Here is a 20,346-nt window from a genome sequence, read left to right on the forward strand (position 1 = left end):
TAGGTCTGGAAATTTGAAAAACATGATTATCTTTTCTCAGATGTGAGCAACTGAGGTAGGAAGAACTACAAAAGAGGACTGTGTGTGCCCTACCCCAAAATAATTGCAGTAGGCAGTAGAGGTTAGGGGTGTAGGGGTTGCATTAAGCCAATGCCTTTCCTATCAGATTGCAAAGAGTGAAGGGCGCTGGAAAAATGAAATGATGTTAGCCCCCTTTCTTGCTTTTTACTGCTGCCCAAAACTCTGTCTCTCTCCCCACCCGTCCTTTCCAACTTCCTTCCTCAGATGTGCTTGCACAGAAGAGTGCTCCTCCTTAGATGTGTTGGCACAGAAGAGTGCCCAGTGAGGAGAGCGACTCGGTGGATCGCTTTGCGCAAAATCCACCCCTTCTCTCTCCTCCCTCCCTCCCAGCCTTGGATCCCGCAGGGCCCTGCCTCCCCCTGCCCTCTCGCAGCGGTGCGGGGTTGGGGATGCGCCTCTGTCTACTACTGAGGTGGGAGGGGGCTCCAAGCAGAGGATAATGTCAGACGCTCGGCTCGGTCCCTCTGCCTGACACTTCTCTCTGGCTCTGCCGGGGTTGGTCTCTGTGAGAAGTAGCAGGAGCCGTGGCAGTGGCGAGAGGAAGCGGCCGAGGCGCGCGGAACCCGAAAAGCCCCGGTGCTCCCTGTTACCTCCCAGCGTGGTCACCAGCCGGCCGTCAGCACCATGGACAGCAGCACCGTCCCCACGAACGCCAGCAATTGCACTGATCCCTTCGCACCCTCAAGTTGCTCCCCAGCACCTAGCCCGGGTTCCTGGGTCAACATGTCCCACTGGGATAGTAACGTGTCTGACCCGTGCGGTCCGAACCGCACCGGGCTGGGCGGGGGCGACAGCCTGTGTCCTCCGACCGGCAGTCCTTCTATGATCACGGCCATCACCATCATGTCCCTCTACTCCATCGTGTGCGTGGTGGGGCTCTTTGGAAACTTCCTGGTCATGTATGTGATCATCAGGTAAGAAAAGCGCCAGGGCTCCGAGCGGAGAGTTCAGAGGCTAAAGGGGATTCAAAAGGACACCTAAGCCCCAGGACTGTGTTTGGGGGGAGCATGAGGCGGGGGGTGGGGGGAGGTAAACAGGGGAGACTGTGGCAGCAACCCCTGGACAGAGTGATTGCTGTTCCTGTGTGAAAATCTACTTTTCTATTTATTTCCTCCATTGATAAAGAAAGAACCCACATTCTCTGGAACAGAGATGTTGCTTTGGTAAAGGCCATAAAGGTCTGGCAAAAAAGAAAAAAAAAAAAGAAGAAGGAAAGAAAAAAGATAAGCTCCACCTCAGAGCTCTCCCGTATGCTGAGCCAAGAGGGCTGTTGGCAAAGTCCCACAGTCCGTCCCTCTGCAGAAGCTATGGGAACATTAGTTGTGAATAATGGGAGAGGAATTAGTTTTCCCTAATTGAGGGGGCCGAGTCTTGTCAGTTGTTTTAAGACGTGAGCCTTGGCAACTTTCCTACTCTTACTGGTTTAGGGGTACTTCTCTGTCCCACAGCCCCACCCCTTGTCTTTCCTTGTTATAGTAGCCTTTACTGCACTCTTCCTTCCATCCTGAGGCTACACTAGGCAGAGGAAGTTTTCCTGGCATCTCTCTATGGTAATGTCACTTTGTTGTAACAAACACAATCTCTGTGTTGCCTACACCAATTTGCAGTTTGGTAGCTGCAGATCTTCTAAGTCACAAATCGCATCTGGAAGAGGTAGGAAGATTCAGGAGATGCAGGACATAACTGTTTTTAATGCCTCCAGAAGTCGGAACCAACTAGGAGTGACCAAAAACATCATAATCCTGCATTAGAAACTATTATATAGGAAGTTCTAATGGGTGCTCTAAACAAAAAGAGAGTGTCTTTATCAAGTGAAAATATTTCAAAAGAGTTTGTAGTCCACTGTTTACCCAGATGTTCCAGGTTTATTTGGCAATGAGTGTGAAAGCTTTCAATATTAATTGAGATTGATATTGATTGGGTTGGTGTTGATGTGTATGTTCAAATACTCTATGTGAATGTGGAATACTATATATTCAATTTTGTTAAACAAGATAAATGCTTGAACACTTTAAAATGGCTCCTAATTTGAGTTTTTCTTCCCACCAGGGGTTATATGTATGTAGAGAACGTGGCATTTTTATATCTAGTTACAATATTTGCTTCACCTATTCAGCCAGTATTACAGGTTTCAGTGAAGCTCTTGAAACATTAAACAATCACTCTTACCATTATGATTTTATTACCAAGGTGCTGCAAATTGCTTGGAATTGATTCTTTCTACTTATATGTCTGATTTCTTTAATTAATGATTGTTAAAGAGTAAAGCTAATTTTCCTTATCTTTTGGTGAGGAATAAATAGTGTCTCTGAGAAAAGAGCACCATCTATTGAGAAAAAGGCTAACAACAGAAGGAAAAATGCAGGAAGAGAATCAACAGAAGAATTTATTTTTTAAAACATTTACTTTATGCAATTCAATAAAAAGATGCATATTAAAGATAAAAACCAAGTCTTATTCTGCAGTTATGACAATATAAAAAGCATAATTAAGGTCCTGCCTTCGAAAGGGAAAATATTTTTCTCATTTTTTCTAAAAAAAAAAAATCATAAGCTAGAAGGGACTCTAGAGATTATCTATGCCAGGTGAGTAAACTGAGGCATGGAAAATATAAATTATTTCTCTAAGAACAAATCATTCATTAGTTCAGTATCACTGAGTCTCTCTTAGCTAACAGAATTGTCTGTTTATTAGGGCAGCAAATCATGATTTCAGTTAATTACACTATTGGGCGGTCAGAGGGGGGTTACTTAGTAGTGATAATGTGGGAATAACAAATTACACCAAAATTTATGTATGGAATCCTAGAGGGAAAAAAGCACGAAACAGAAATTACCAAAGTATCTAGAAATCCTGCCACCTGAAACATAATCTTTTATTCCCTTTATTGCTTCTCCTTGGTATTTTCCTTCCTCATATTTCTCCCCTTTAGTTTATGCTCTTCTATAAAGTGAGAACCTCTAAAGAAGCAACTGGCTGTGGAATAAGTAGATTGGTCTTATTCCAGTGTTTAAGGGGTATCTGGTTGGGTGAGGTTGTTTTAAAAGCATTACCTTTGACCTGTTCTTGACCTGGAGAAAGATGGTAACATTGTATCTCACTGAGAACATGATATTATGCTTTATTCTCTGTACTGAAAGTTCTGACAAAATGCAGTACTATTTGAAAGGTCACCTCAAATACCCACCTGTAGCTGGTTGAGTGTTTAATTCCAAGGTCAGATAACCCTCTTGGAACGTGGTTGCGAAACAGAAAAATAGGCAGTTCAGTAACAGATGAAATGACAGAGAAAGCATCTGGGAATTGAAGAAAGCATGTCTATCAACTGAGAATATACAATTGACTGTCTCCAGGCTGTGGTGTTTTAACTATAAAATAATCAGTTCAAGGATATTATTGTCCCTGCTAAAAGGGTAGGTATAATGCTGCATCTGTTAAAAGTATTGAGGAGAAACGCTCACTTCCTTCCAATATTTAAAATTCAACAAATACTACTGAATATCATGCAGTTACAGTTCTCTTAAGATAATAATTATTAGAATGTTTTAGTACATTGAGTGAATCATGAGGCTCAGATGATTATGGCAACAACAACAACAAAAATAACTACAAATGCAGATGCCATGATTAATTCTTTTATGTTCTGTGTCTTCTAACACCACCATCATCATCCCTTCATCAACATCATTAAATAGTATAACAAGTGGGATTCGTATGCAGTGCTGCTCTAAGGAATATAAGGGAGGAAAAGTGATGCTGTTATATCATTTAAAGATTTAAAATCCATATGTTAAATGATAGAAATGTTATCAGTAACCATCACCTGAAAGCTTTTTTGGTTTTAAAGAAAAAAAAGCTTGCAGAATAATAATATTATAAAATTACCACAAAGATTTTGAAAATATAATGATAAAAATGTTTTTTAAAGTAGCAATTGTTCAAAATGGTGTGATAGTACATTATTGTCAAGAATTTTTTTTAAAAAAATCAAAATAATACACAAAGTTACAGCCACCAGAGATGTTTCACTGATCAAAAATATTTTACCGAAGTATAGAATTAACCATACTGCAAAACCTAATATAGTTCCAGATGTGTTTATTTTGTGAGTTTTTTCCCCAAAAAGATTTGTCCATGTAGCTATGAACATGGTATGTACAGATACTGTGGAAAAAGTGGAGGGCTAGACACTCTGAGATCTCTGTAGGCAGTGTAATCCATCTTCCCAGTAAAGTTCCAGTGAATAGTCCCAAGTAATAGTGCTTTTGTTTTTAAGATTATTTCTTAATTTGGTTAGATAAATTCTCAATATGACTAGTTATCAGAGAAGAGCATTTAAATCAATGCAAGATGTTACTGTCATTTCTTTTTCCTAAAATATATTTCTGATTTAAAAAAAAAATCCTATGAGCTTGTGCTTGTTCTATATAATTACTATTGGATTCGGTTTTAAGTTATAAAGAGATCAGTCATACTTGATTGGAACAGAAGTATTAATACAAATTTTTAAACTTAATTCATACTTAAGTAGTGAGAAATTAAGGAATAATAATATTTTTATCTAATTTAAGGATATATGCATGTGTGTATACACACGTGTGTATATGAGTATGTGCATACATATATATATTTGAATCAATTTGAATGCATATGTCACTAAATATGGTCACTGGTAATTTCATAAAATAAAAAGATAATTTACTTAGAAAACTTAAATATTAATAAAGTTCACTTTCTTTTTTTAAAATCCACAAAATATCCTAAATAGAGGATGGATTTAAAGGGGGAAAAAACTCCAAAATAAAATTTTGCCCCTAACATATTGATTTACATTAAAAAATACCAACTTAATTGTATGCCCTTCATTTAGTAATGGAGAGCTTCCGGTATCTATTACAATCTGAACTCTAATTGCTATTTCCCATATAGGTGCTAAGTCTGTAGGGAACACCTCTTCCTCTATGTCTCCTGAACACACTAAATTGCTTTTACTTTCCTTGGTTATAAGCTGCATCTTTATCATTTGCATGGAGTTATTAATTATTGAGTTTCCTATGTTCTTCTCTCTTTTCTTCCTGGAAAGAATGAACTATCTTATATTTTATAAAATATTTCCAACATAAACATGTATAATTATATAACAATTCTTTTTAAAAAGATGTAATTTTAATAACTTATACATATACTTCCATATATAAGGAGGACAGATGGATGAATAGATAGATAGACATCTGAAATAGCTGAAGTCTCCTCCCTACTCTCGTTACCCTCTCTCCCCTGAGACTGCCAGTACAGTGAATTTGGTGGTGATTATTCATGTGCATATTTTTAAACTTTTACTACCTATGTGTTCTTCCACAAAAAAATAGTTTCTTACATGTTCTTATAACTTTTTATCATTGATATCATATTACACATTTAAGTTTATACACATGATTTCACTATTTGCCCCAAGTTGCTCTAGTTTCAGCAGGTCAGTGATAGAAACTAGATGTCAAACAAAACAAAAATGAAAACAAACTAACAGACATTCTGGCCATTAACTCTCCAGAGTACTTTTAACTGATCTGATTAAGAAAAATATATACTAAAAATTATTTGTAAAGATTTCTTTGTAAGTGTTTTCCCAAGCTATCTAATATCTTAATACTTAAATATAATATTTGGAAAAATTATTTTGCTATTGCTGCAAAAAATAAACCTGTTAATAAATTTAAACAAGGCATAATCTCTCTACTTCTAAAAAAGAAATAAAAATAATTGGTCTCTGACTATGTCAAAATGTATTCAAATGAAAGCTACTGACAACATTTAAGATTTTCAACAGCTTTTAGGACCCCTTCCTTGTGCATAAAAGTTGAAAATATTTCTTCTAGGATTCCATTTAAGGTAGTAGTTGAAATAGAATTTTTAAAGTCAGCAGAAAAAAATAAGCTCATTTTGATTTATAACATAAAACAATATGACACTTTAAAGTATACTAGTGATAAATACCAAAACTAAATGTTGTGTGAAATTTTAAAATATGAGAATTCAAGTCTTCAATCCTCACAAAGTTTAATGTAAATTTAACTGAAATAAGACTTTGTGACAATAATCTTCAAACTTGTTTTTAGATGTAGACACTTATTTCAAGAATTTGGAAGCCAAGATATAAAACAGATCAAAGAAGAGCTGTCCAGGCTTAATCATGTGTTGTGGCCCAAAAGCACTGTTCACCTTACACACCTAATCCACTTTCCATCGCTGTCCTCAAGGCACCTGCATGGAATGTCTGGGGCTCCCTCAGGCAACATTTGAAAACAATGGCTTTCATATTGTTTCAGACCATTCCTATAGCCCACCTCACCTTCTACCTCAGCCTTTGCTATGGCAGTCAGCATTGCCCAGATAAAATCTGGTAATACTTCACCTTAGCTGCATCTGTATCACTTGCCTTCTGCCTTGGGACTTCTTTACTGGAGTCATTTCCTTCCAGAGAAACCAGCCTGGCTCTCACATCAGCACTACTGTACCTGAAGTCCAAGGAAGTTAACACCTTGACCAGGAACAACCCTTGACGGGGGGGATATGGAAGCCTGGGGACAAATGGTTCCCTTGCTCCCCTCTCTCCTCAGGCACAAGATTCTGAGTCACCAACTATGAGGCACATCCAAAGGTACCACCCAAATTGTGGCCATCTCAAAAATATGTCTTGTTTTGGGTTTTCTTCTTCTCTATTTCGCTGTTCCTAGCTCCCCACGTCTATCCCCTGTAACCACTTTTCAAAATGATTCACCTGCATGCAAATCCTTATCTCAGACTCTGCTAAACATCATTTCTGTTATTTTGTTACTGGTTACTGTATGTTAGCACAGTAAAATCTGCTTAAGAAATAGAGCTCTTACAGACCCATTGATATAGGTTTTTCTCAACAATTAAAAATTCTTAAGAAAAATTCTAATAGGTAGCCACGATTGGAACCAAGAGAGCTCATAAGCTAAGCTTTCCCTTTCATTTGTGTTTCTGTTTCAGGATTCAGAAAAGGCTTCAGTAAGTTTTGCTGAGTGGAGAGGGAGTGGGCAACAGTCACGTATAGTGTCCAGTTTACTTCTTCTTGAGCACAGGGTGATGGAAGCATTATGGTCTGTGATATGTAAAGGAATTAAAATCTCCTGGACCTTCTGACACATTATCTGAAGCTGCAAAAAAAAAAAAAACCCTACCACTCCCCTCCCCATTTATTTCAAATTGTATAATAACTTTAAGAGTATCTTGTGATAATTAAGCTCAAGAAAATTTCAGGATCCACAAAAGTGAACTAAAACATCAGGTACAAGAAACATGATATGCAAGAAGCATCATATGGTGAGCTTGCCAAGCACCTCCTTTCCTTATCCATCCTTTCTTGCTTTAGGCAACCTCATCTCCTTCCCCACCAATTGATCAGGCTGAAGGTCCTTGAACCAAGATATAAATTTGGAAAGGAAGAATAGCATGGAAGGAAAACTTTGCCTTGGCTCAGGACCCCACGTGTCAATTGTGGCTCAACTTCAAAGCACTCCATGCCTTGCTCTCCTTATCTGTGAAATGTGAGAATTAGACTAAAAATCTTAAGGTCCCTTCTAGTACTAAGATATACTATGGCAACTTTGATGACTGTTAAGCACATGTTTTTTTCAGCTATACTATCTGGAGGAAAAGAGTAATCATCTATAAAACTAAATAATCTTGGTTCCAATTCTATCACTGCCCCTTGGATTCTACATAAGCTCAAATGGGTGCTGTCAGAAAGGAGGAGGAGCGGGAAGAGAGAGAGCTGAACTGCCAGGTGTCCTGTTCCGGACAATAAGTGAAAGTGAAAGTAGCGGTCAAGACTTTATTCACATACTTCCACAGTATAAGCAAGAAGCTAAACAGAAAAAGGTTCACTCCCACAATGTTCCATTTTTTCCCCACAGAAGCCACCAAGTGTAAAATTAGAATTAGAAAAATTAAAATTTTTCTTAAGAATTTTTAATTGTTAAGAAAAGCCTATATCAAGAGCTCAATTTACTGTGCTAACATAGAGTAACCAATTACAAACATGTGAGGGTTACATGTTTCAGCACAGATGCAGGAATGTGAAGGGGAATAGAGGTCATCTTACTGCAGAGGGAGCCCCAAACAAAAGGCCCTGCTGTTTTGCAGACCTGCCCGCCTGGGGGAGGGATGAGGAAAAACTAGGAGTGGGAAAGTACTGAGTCAGAGTGGAGAAAAGCGTCTTCAAAGACCCCTGACAAGGAGGTCTCAGCAAAGGCTCCTAGGGAGAATCTTGCCAAGTGCTCCTTAGTAAGGAAGCCCCCTTAGGGGTTAGGAATGCAGGTAAGCATGAGAGCATGATTGGAAAAGGTGGGAAGAGACATAACTTTCTCTCTCTCTCTCTCTCTCTCTCTCTCGTTTCATTCCCTATTTAATTCAGAGGAGATTGCTTTAATAGTTGCCTTCACATATTAGTTATACTCTGAATGTTGTATTCTAAAACTGATGCAAAGAGAGAGTGGTTCCACCAAATCAAATCAAATGAACCTTTTAAACCAGTGGACAGGAATCTCACATATGATGGCATCTGTCATGGGTTCTAACAGGAGAGGGAGATCACTGTGTTCTTTCTGAATGTAAGTTTCTGTCCAGTCAAGAACATTGTCAAGTACAGTTTTTTGTTTTAATTCAACCACATGTTCACTTACCCATCGTATATAAGTAGACATTCAGGCTACTGTAACAGAATTCCATAGCCTGGTGGCTTACAACAACCGGAATTTATTTCTCACAATTCTGGAGGCTGGGAAGTTCGTGATCAAGGCACCAGCAGATCCTGTGTCTGGTGAGAGCCCACTTCCTGGTTAATAGCTGTCTTATCACTGTGTCCTCATAAGACAAAAAGGGCAATGGGGAGCTCTCCAGGGGCATCTTTCATAAGGGCACTAATCACATTTATGAGGGCTCTGCTCTCATGACCTAATCACTTCCCAGAGGCCCCACTCCAAATACCATCACATTGGAGACTAGGTTTCATATGCAAATTTGGGGAGAACATGTTCAGTCTATAGCAGTAGGTGTCCTAAGGCTGCAGTCCCCAACTCCTGGGCTGCAGATCAGTACCAGTTTGCAACCAGTTAGGAACCAGGCCACACAGCAGGAGGTGAGCGGCAGGCAAGTCAGCAAAGCTTCATCTGTATTTACAGCTGCTCCCCATTGCTCACATCACCACATAAGCTCTGCCTTCTGTCAGATAAGCTGCCATATTAGATTCTCATAGTAGCTCAAACACTACTGTAAACTGCGCGTGCAAGGAATCTAGGTTGCACGCTCCTTGTGAGACTTTAATGCCTGATGATCTGCGGTGGAGATGAGGCGGTGGTGCTAGCTCTGGGGAGTGACTGGAAATATGGATCATCATTAGCAGAGAGGCTTGACGGCACAATAAATGTAATGTGCTTGAATCATCCAGAAACCATTCCCCCACCCCAGTCCACGGAAAAATTGTCTTCCATGAAACCAGTCCTTGGTGCCAAAAAGGTGGGAGATCATTGTCCTAAAGTGATTCAAATAGTAACCATTCATATTTACTAAAAAATATTAGTGTAATTTAAATTAAATTTTAAATAAATTGAGCCCACATGATTCACTCACTATCTTCCAATATGCTTTATGTTTATCTCTTGTACAAGTCTCAACTTAATCCAGTCTTCTTTATTTTTTTTTTGTTGAGACAGAGTCTCACTTTGTTGCCCAGGCTAGAGTGAGTGCCGTGGCGTCAGCTTAGCTCACAGCAACCTCAGACTCCTCGGCTTAAGCGATCCTACTGCCTCAGCCTCCCGAGTAGCTGGGACTACAGGCATGCGCCACCATGCCCGGCTAATTTTTTCTATATAGATTTTTAGTTGTCCATATAATGTCTTTCTATTTTTAGTAGAGACGGGGTCTCGCTCAGGCTGGTCTCGAACTCCTGACCTTGAGCGATCCACCCGCCTCGGCCTCCCAGAGTGCTAGGATTACAGGCGTGAGCCACCAGCGCCCGGCCAATCCAGTCTTCTTTAAATCCCCCCAAAATTACTCCTATGACCAATTTCCCTGCAGTGAACTCAAAATATATGTCACTATTGTGAAAAATCTGTGCATTTTCTCACAGTCTTACAAAATGTCACTTGATAATCCTTGCAGCTTGGAATTCTATCTTTTTGTGTTTAGGTAAGAAATTCAATATTCAAAGTTGACCAACAGAACTGTACATCTTTAAACCACTGTGTAATTCAAAGTTTTTAGCAATTCAAATTTACTTCAAATTATTCAGGTGTAAAATCTAACTCAGATAATTGCCTCAGTTTATTGCTTTATTCATGCCTATTTGGCTTTTATCACTTGAATCATGAAAAGTGATCTGTAACGTAGATTGATATTAGCAAATCATAAATTCAAATACATACATACATACATGTCTATATATATATATATATGGATAGGGAATAGATTGTTACTCTTAGAACTTCAGAAGGCAGAATTTAAAGAAGTCAAAAAATTAAAAGTTAATACAGTCAATTTTCATTATTCATGGCAGTTATGATTTATAAAATCACTGTGACTACTGAATTAGTGAGTACTGAAGCTTTGCTTCTAGGGGAAATACAGGACTAGGTTCCTATGAGCCCCTGGTTGCAACATTTTCATCAAGGAATCAATACATAACCTTGAGTTATATGCATTTCTGTTTAAAGGTACCTTATTTAATATATAGTTGATTCATTAACATTGAACCCACAGTTAACAGAAAGCTTCTCTAACTCAAGTCCTTTCTCCATCGGGCACATCACAACCTTCTCAGCTTAGGGGCACTAGACTGTACTTCAAGTCTATGCATGGGGCCATTTTACATAGTGAAATCACAAGCAAAGAATACAGAAATGTGAGAAATGAGGCCATAAACAGACTGCAGAAAGGACACTTTTTCACAGTAAATGCTAAAACAAGATGGCAGAGCATTGTCTTGTTTGGCTTCACCTGGGAACTTGCACACAGAGCAACTCAAATTTTTCACTGCTCTTCACATGTCCACACAAGCTCTTGAATGACTGCAAAAGCCGACAAGTATTATGGTGGGGTTAAATAAATTTTAGTGAGTAAGTCAATTCTCAAATATAGAATCCTCAGATAATGAGAATCAAATGGGTTTTATTTTTGTTTGTTTGGTTTTTTTTAATTTTTTTTATTTCAGTATATTATGGGGGTACAAATGGTTAGGTTACATATATTGCCCTTGCCCCACCTGAGTCAGAGATTCAAGCGTGCCCATCCCCCAGATGGGGCACACTGCACCCATTAGGTGTATATATACCCATCCCCTCATCCCCCCTCCCATCTGCCCAACACCCAGTGAATGTTATTACTATACATGCACTTAAGTGTTGATCAATTAATACCAATTTGATGGTGAGTACATGTGGTGCTTGTTTTCCCATTCTTGGGAAACTTCACTTAGTAGAATGGGTTCCAGCTCTATCCAGGATAATACAAGAGGTGCTAGATCACCACTGTTTTTTGTGGCTGAGTAGAACTCCATGGTGTACATATACCACGTTTTATTAATCCACTAATGTATTGATGGGCACTTGGGCTGTTTCCACATCTTTGCAATTGTGAATTGTGCTGCTATAAACATCCGAGTGCAGATGTCTTTTCTATACAATGTCTTTTGTTCTTTTGGGTAGATGCCCAGTAATGGGATTGCTGGATCAAATGGTAGTTCTACTTGTAGCTCTTTGAGGTTATCTCCATATTGCTTTCCACAGAGGTTGTACCAGTTTGCAGTCCCACCAGCAGTGTATGAGTGTTCCTATCTCTCTGCATCCATGCCAACATTTATTGTTTTGGGACTTTTTGATAAAGGCCATTCTCACTGGGGATAAGTGATATCTCATTGTGGTTTTGATTTGCATTTCCCTGATAATTAGAGATGTTGAGCATTTTTTCAAATGTTTGTTAGCCATTAGTCTGTCTTCCTTTGAAAAGTTTCTGTTCATGTCCTTTGCCCACTTTTTGATAGTGTTGTTTGATCTTTTCTTGCTGATTTTCCTGAGTTCTATATAGATTCTAGTTATCAGCCCTTTATTGGATGTGTAACGTGAATATTTTCTCATGTGCATACAATGCCCTTCAAGGAAATATTTAAAATAAAAACCAAAGAATAAAACCAGAAGGCTATGTCCCATATTAACTATGGCAGCAAGTTCATGGCATGAAGACAAGTTCTATGTTTTTGTTATCATCTATTATAATCAGATGGAATAGTTTGAAAATGAAATGGATTCACACATCATTCATTCATCAGTCACCAGATACCCAAGCACATCACACAAACTAAAAACATACATAGCATATTTTATTTTGTATGTGGAAATAAAATTCTCAAAACTAAATTGATTCCCTTATATTTCTAAAAAACAGAAGTTTAAATAAAATTGGTATGCAATATACATGTGTGAATGTCGGGATCATACTTTCCATTTAGGATTTGGTTTAGGTTGTCTGAAGGCTTATGCCTTTATTTTTAGTAAAGCTCTAAAATACAGAAAGAAAACTTTTAGGTAATAAATAGTAACTACACTATAGCTATAAAATTACAACAATTACCTGATACTTATGCTTAGCAAACTGTGGAGCAATTTTTAAGCCACAGAATTCTTATTCTAGTTTTTAATAAGAAACTGAAAATGGCCCTCTGCCTACAATTTAGTGGTGAGAATGCACAAATAAACTAGGGATTCAATATGGAACATAAAAATCTATTGGATACCAAAACTCTTTTGTTGGCCAATGTAAAGTTTAGCTTTAAATGATTCTGAGATAAGAATCGCATCTCATTTTATTCCATTTAGATGCATATATAACACATACCCATTGGATAAAAGTGGTCACCTTGCTCAGTCTTTCCTGCAAAGGCCTAGAAAGTCAATATTTTATGTTTTAGTCACCAAATGAGCTCTGTCACAGCTACTCAAGTTGGTCACTGTGGCCCAGCAGGAGTCATAGACAACAGATAAACAAATAGACATGACTGCATTCCAGTAAAACTCTGTATGGACACTGAAATTTGAATTTCCATATAATTTTAATGTCTCAGAATATCATTTTCTTTTGTTGTTTTTTTTTTCCAACCATTGAAAAATGTAAAACCATTCTTAGCCAGCAAGCCATAGACAGAAGCGGTGGGCTGGATTTGGCCCACAAGCTGTCATGTGCCAAACTCTGGTACACAGCATCCTAAATAAAATGTATATTCTTGCAGTGGTCATGAAATAAGAACATATCCCTTCTTTGTAAAATCTGATTACATGTTGTTTAATGGATGGAGACAAAGTAGTTTGTTAAAATAACCTAATACCACCTTGAAGTATTTATCAACATCAGAAAATTGCAATACAAACATGAAGCTAACATAAACCAGGACAGTTGCCATAGTTTGTTATGACAGAGGATATTGCATTTCTGAAACTGATGTTGAACTTGGGTTATAATAATGACACATGCAGGATTGTCTCCATTTCACTCCAGGGCCCCGTCTCTAACCCTCAACTCTTCATTTGGCCCAAACAATCAGCAATGTTCATTACCACCTTTAGCCAGTGATTAAGGAGTAGTGCTTAGAAAATAGCATTTCTGAAGAATTTTCATCATTTGGATATACTTTGTGGTTATCTTAAATCACTGCAATTTTCTAGGCTTTCTCACAGTATTTTCATCTTCAGTCATTTGGAAGCTTTCAGAAAAATTGAAACTGTCATCTGCAAATTCATATTAACTTTTTGGCAAATATAAAATCTGTCCTCAAAGGCACCTCTGCCTGCACCCCCTGTGTGCACCCAGACAGTGAGTGGCAGCTTCATTTCACTCAACCTCTCTTTATGCCATTTCAAACTTAAAAGCTCATTGCTTTGATATTTTTTTCTTTTTGCTCTGACTTACATAATTGCTCATTTTTTAAAAAAACTTGTTTTCTGCAGTTCTCAAAGGTTGCTTTGAAAAATATTGTAGTTTAGTCTTTAGAACTCAGACTGCTTAGCTGGGTAGAAAGGAGCACTAGGGGAGGCTAGGGTGTTTCTAGGATGTTTGTAATCCCTTGTCTTTTTGCTCATGGTTTTGTTCAATGGTTTCCTTAAGACTCACTGAAATCTCCTCCCTACCTGACTCTACATCTTGAATTCAGTACCCATTCATCCATGCCTAAATGATTGCTCCTCTGATCAGTCATGCTCAGAGAAAACTCTCACATGTACAGGAATTCTTTAGATTAGCCAGATGGCCATCAGGCAAAAGTTTGTAAGGACAGCCAAGTTGAAGGAGAGTTTCAACTGGGTGATATGTAGTCCAACTGAAACATTCTATCATTTCCAGAATCTCTTAAGTAAAAATTGGTTCTGCATTCTAGCAAAGAATCCAGACAAAATAAAATGAATAATAAAATTTGAGTTTCTTTCCAATTAACTCATGGAACATCAGAGATATTACATAAATCCTTGCAACACACTTAAATATGTAGAAGGAGAGGCCTCCCAGATCTTCCGGTCCAGTGGTTCTCTGTCCTGGTTGCACACTGACATCACCTGGGAAGCTTAAAAAATGGAAGCCCACCTAATGCTAATTAAATCAGAATCTCTAGGGGAGCTCCTGGGCACAGGTAGATGTAAAAGTTCCCCTGGTGAGTCTACTGTGCAGTCAAGATTGAGAAGCACAGGTCTGGTCCAACATATGGCTGAGAAAACTGAGCCCTGTTTGTCAAAGAGATTTGAAGATCTGCCTATATGTTTTACTTCTCTGAACTTTAAGAGGCTGTTTATAGAACAAGTGGCAAAATTAAATTGCCTTCCAGAAAAGTGAAAGCTCAGGATGTTTTGAAAATTTCCCTAAATTTGACCAATCGGCTCTCTTCAGAGTAGGTATAGTGGAGTGAATAGAGTAGTTAAACCTCAAATGAGAAAACGTGTTTGAATCTCTACCCCTTACTAATGACTATACAAGTCACCTGACCTACCTGAATCTCGTTAGTTAACCCTTGATACAGGAATAATAGACATGTTCAATCTCACAATTCAATCTCTTTGGTTTTAGGTCCAAATTAGATATGTGAAAATGTGTGGTAAACTCTAAAATGCTACATAAAGCTAAAGAGTTTTCTTATTTGCTCCCAATTTGTCTTCCTCCCACTGAACTCGATGACATCTACATGTAGCATATCAACACTCACCCGGTACTTTTGCATTCCCCTAGCTCAGATATATTATACATTATAATATTTCCAATTACAACTTTTCATTTTAGAATCACAATCTCTGCAGAGGCTTGTGAAGTTAGGCATGGCATGGGTTATACTGTAGGTTGCCATTCTTCTCTTCATTCCTATCAACCCCTTCCCACTGCTCTGGGTCATTTCAAAACCATTTTGTTGGTGACCATGATGACACGAAGAGAATTCTAAGGACAGATAACTGCAACTTATTTAGTTCCCTATTGATAAATCTTTTTATACTGTCTAATAAACTCAGTGGGTAAAAAATGCGAAACAATTATGGTTTGGCCAAAATAGCTATTTTTGTTACTTAAATCTTTCACATTTAAATTGGTGTTGCAGTCAAAGAGTCTAAAGTGGAATCTAAGTCTAAATGCTGACTACATGTGATGAAACTCCTTGTTACTCACCAGCATTGTTCATTTGAATCAGAAGAAATAATTTATAACAATAGCATGCTCTGAACACTAGCTTTGGGAATTCAGGTATTTGTAATTTCATTCCCGTGAAGAGTCATCCTGACCCCTGTTGAATCTGACCCTCTAATCACAGGAAAATTGGTGAAAAGATGGAGCTTTTCATGAAGGGGTGCATTAATGACAATTCAGTGAGTCCATGTGTCTATTTCTAACACCTTTGTAATGGATTTTTCCAGGACTTGCAATGCAATGGTTGTCAACTTCCTAAATCAGGGCAGCAAACTTGATAAATAAAGCAAGCACAGGATGTAGTAGAGAATAACATCCTTGAGGTTTACAGTGCCCCTGAGAACTCAGACTGTTCCAAGTACAGAAGCTGTGGGAACAAGGAGATCAATGAAAGGGAATGCCTTCTTTGTTTCCAAGCATTTTTTCACTGAAACACTGGGTTCAGTGCCAGTGAGAGGTTGAGCTTTTTGTGGAGGAGTATTAAATGTTAATTGAAAAATGTTGCCAGAAGTAAAACCTGAATATCAGAACCTGATTGTGCCTGCCAAGAAGAACAAGGGGAAACTATTATCAAGATTGTAATTTCATAGTTATTCAGTTCTCATCATCTCTGGAAAGGAAACCACATGGATTGAATAGAAATAAATACGAGCATGCTTCTGCTAATGTTCATGATCCAAGGTCACTAAAATAAATGGTCCTGTTAAAAGCAGACCCAGACCGTGTTGAGGTCCTTCGAGTAGTCTTTCCTTCTGATGACAAAAGGAAGCTTTTTCAACTTCTTTATAAAATAAACAAAACACATATCTAAGGGCTAAAGATAATGTCTTAAAATTTTATAGGACTTTAAATTTTTCCCTATATTGAGTAATTTGAATCTCATAAAGTTTTTGTGAATATAGATGGAAGAAATTATTAACCAGACTAATTTTTAAAAAATTAAACATATTTACTACTTATTGATCAACATGTATTATATAAAGCACTCTCTTAGGAGCTCCAGATATCAGTGAGTAAAATAGACACAGTCCTACCTTTTTCTAAAGATACAGTGTAGTGGATAAGAAAATTAAGCCATTTCACCAGTTAATATATGCCAAAGATAGGACTATAATTACTAATCTTGTTTTCTTTCAACCATTGCTCTCAAGGTTTACCCCAATTAATTACTATAGTTCATCTTCCTCCATCATCAAGCCCATCAATGGGTTACTCCTGACTTAAGTTTGTTAAAGGTATAATTTATGTCTTAGCAACAAGATAGAGAAAAATGAGCAGAAAAGGCCATGGTTAATTTTCATAAAAGAATAAAAGAAAATACTATCAGCCATAATTAACAAGTATTTTTCTCAAACTAGATATTGTAAACATTTTGCAAATATTAAGGATATTGCCATAGAACGGTAGAATCTTGAATGAATGAAATTCATAGAAATAAAATCTCAAGAATCATTCTTTTCAGACATCCGTTAGTGTGTCACTGTATTGAAACAATGACCAGTCTACTCATGAATAACACCTTGTCACATGAACACAGGCAGAAGAAAGATCAAGCTGGAGGTCAGACCTGAAACTTCTGATTTTTAAAAATTATCAGTTTTATGTAATTTAGGGTTAAGTATCAAAGGAGAAATTGATGCTATGCTTTAAAAAAAAGATCACTATTCTGAACAAAGGAGAAATTGCCTGCATCTAAACAAATATATCACATTCCACAAAAGACAATGCTACATTAGTCAATGCCACAAAGCATAACTTAAAACACATAAACTACAACAATGACCATTCCACAAAAGAGTATTATTCTCTCAGCAATTTAGAACTCAAAATAATAGCATATGAATGAAGAAATTAACATACCCTATACAAATCATTGCTTTTAAGCACCTTTTAAAATATATTTTACATATTGTAAAATTTGTTTTCTACTTTATCAAAAAATTATTCTAACACTAGAATAAAGATTGAAACCTTGCTCTGGTATAGCTGCCATGTTTTGTCCCCACAGTTTTTTGAAATTAAGATGATATTAAAAGCATAATATATTGGTCAGCATTCTAGATGAAATGAATGAAATCATACAATTTACCAAACCAAAACATTTTTAGAAAGATAATTGGTCAAGAAGCCCTTTGAAAATAGTTGTGTTTTTAGAATACTCCTAAGTCAGGATGCACCAATTTAGCACACATGAAAAACATCTAGAAACAATGTTAATACAATCAAAAGTAACACTTTGGTAAATATAAACACTGAACTCTGGCCCATATTCTAAAGACAAATAAACATGAACAAAGCCAGAACATGTGGTCCCCAGCAATGTGTCTTGGAGAATAATATCAGCCTCATTAAATGTGAAATCCATGATAAGCATCATCATCATCATCATCATCATTATCACTAACATTTACTGAAAGTTGCTACATGTCAGACTCACCATACTAATAATCCATACTAACAATCTTTAAGTACACTACTCCATTTTATAAAATTTTCATTCTTACACCAACCATTTAAGGAAAGTACTAATATTGCTCAACTTTTACAGATGGGGAGAAAAGAATTCAGAAAATTTAAGTAATAATACCAAATTTGTCCAGCTAATATATGATGAAATTAAGATTTGAATCAAGAGGTCTATTATCCTGAAACTTAAGCTCTTAAAAACTTAAAAAAACAAAAACTGTTACATTCAATTTCAGTGAGGAGAGATTTTTCAAACCAGTTACCCAGGGTTCATGTGGATGGCTGGCAGGTATATTATTATAGATTTTATATCTTACTTCCCAGAACGTTCCCTAATTGGCAACCCGTTCATGGGTTTTCCTTTATTAGTAGGCTCTTCCTCATCAAAACAGGAATGAAGGAAATAAATCTGTCTCCTTGCAAGTCTAAATCTGGAGTTTTTCCTTCATACGAGGCTGGGTATTTTGAATTGACTTTTTGTCTCTGGGCTAACTGGATCTAAGTCTCTAATTGAGTCTGCCTTTCAGCCTGGAAAAATAGAATCCATAATTATCTGTGGAACTTCTAATTACAAAAGCTCAGTTTTGATCTATAGGTGCCGTCATACTCTGTGCCCAACAGCATCATTACTTGGGGTGATCAGGAGTTGCTAATAATAACTGATTAAGAGACATACACTGTGCCAAGCTCAGTGCAGAAAGCTATAGATCTAGTCAAGCTTTCTGGATAAATTTTTCAGCCAAGCACCGTGACATTTTCATATTTCCATTTACATTAGTGATCCCTTTTTCTCCAGTTTTTTCAAGAAAGGAAATTTCCAGTTTGGAGAATGTAAGCTCCTTGAGGACAGAGATTATCTGCCTTTTTCTTTTCACTTTTGTATCCCAGAACTCAACAGAGTAACTAGTAGTAACAGGACATATGTTAGCTGACATGTTTCAGTACACTGAATTGATTATAATTTTATGTTTATGCTGCATTTATTTCAGCCCTTTGTGTTTCAGTGCTCAATTTCTGGTTTTTGAAAGTAACAATTTTAGATCATCATTCTTCTAGAAGTTAATGATTGAAAGAAACTTGGAATTCCCAAGAGTAAAATTCTTATAAAAGACTTACCTGCTGTTTGATTTGGGAGCAAAGATAGTTTCCCAGGCTATTTTCCACATTCAAGTTGAGAGGAGAACCTGAGTCCGAGGTTTCTTCCTTTTCCTTCTCCCACTTTATATACCAAGGAATCTAAATGGGAGAGGGGTTTGGAGGAGATAATGGTGATTGAGAAAAATTGAATCTGGCAGAATTCAATCTGGAGGAAGTAAGAAGACGCAATCTGGAAGATCCTCTACTCAAGGATTTTGCTAAAGTATCCATCTGATTAAATTCAAGGAAAGGCACTTGTCTCCGTACCCTAGTGAGCAAAACACCAGATGGACAGGCTGAAGGCAAATTAGCTGGAATCCTTGCCAAGTGAAAGCAACCAGGCACATTAGCGTTACTCCAGAGAGCCTTAAAAAAGCAAACAGACACCAAAAGTTCTAGAAATCCTCACTTTTCACTCATGACTCTTACCCATAACTCCTTCTTTGCTTTTCAAATAGCTGATGGGGTCACTTAGAAAAGTACAGAATCCTAGCCTAGTCAACTCGCATGCCAAGTTCATCCCATACACTACTCCAGTTCATTCCACATTCTATGCCTTAGAAGCAGATTGAGAAAAAAATGAGGTATCTGTGGAGATTTCTGGTAAATGGAATTTTGTTCGTTGCATCAACATAACAGACTGGAAACTGACAAATATTGAGAGAAGAATTCTTAATTGTCAGAATTTCTTCCCTGAAAAAAATCAGTGGATGTATGCCTCCTCAGGAGAAGGACGATGAGGTGTCAATGGCCATAATAACAACAGAACTATAGGGGTGGTATTCTTCCCTGGAGAATGGGAAGAAAGAAGTCACAAGACAACGTGTCACCAAAGAATCCAGATTCATCTTACAGATGTATCACACAAGAAGGTTATACTGGGTAACTGCAAGAAAATTCTAGCCTATCCTAAGCACCAGCTTTTCACAAACA

At 37.5% G+C, this 20,346-nt stretch overlaps 1 protein-coding gene across 4 annotated transcripts in view; it reads left to right on the plus strand.

Moving 5' to 3' along the window:
* Positions 1-396: 396 nt before the first annotated feature.
* Positions 397-20,346, plus strand: part of OPRM1 (opioid receptor mu 1) — a 43,128-nt gene continuing 23,178 nt past the window's right edge. For all 4 annotated transcript variants that reach the window (XR_011235507.1, XM_069487638.1, XM_069487636.1 and 1 more), the window contains exon 1: positions 397-995. Coding sequence is in view for 3 of the 4 variants with exons in the window: in XM_069487638.1 (XP_069343739.1) it covers positions 706-995 (290 nt within the window). In the remaining variant the exon portion in view is untranslated. The remainder of the gene's footprint in view (positions 996-20,346) is intronic.

Source organism: Eulemur rufifrons, chromosome 15 (assembly GCF_041146395.1).
Source record: "Eulemur rufifrons isolate Redbay chromosome 15, OSU_ERuf_1, whole genome shotgun sequence".
Classification (NCBI taxonomy): Eukaryota; Metazoa; Chordata; class Mammalia; order Primates; family Lemuridae; genus Eulemur; species Eulemur rufifrons.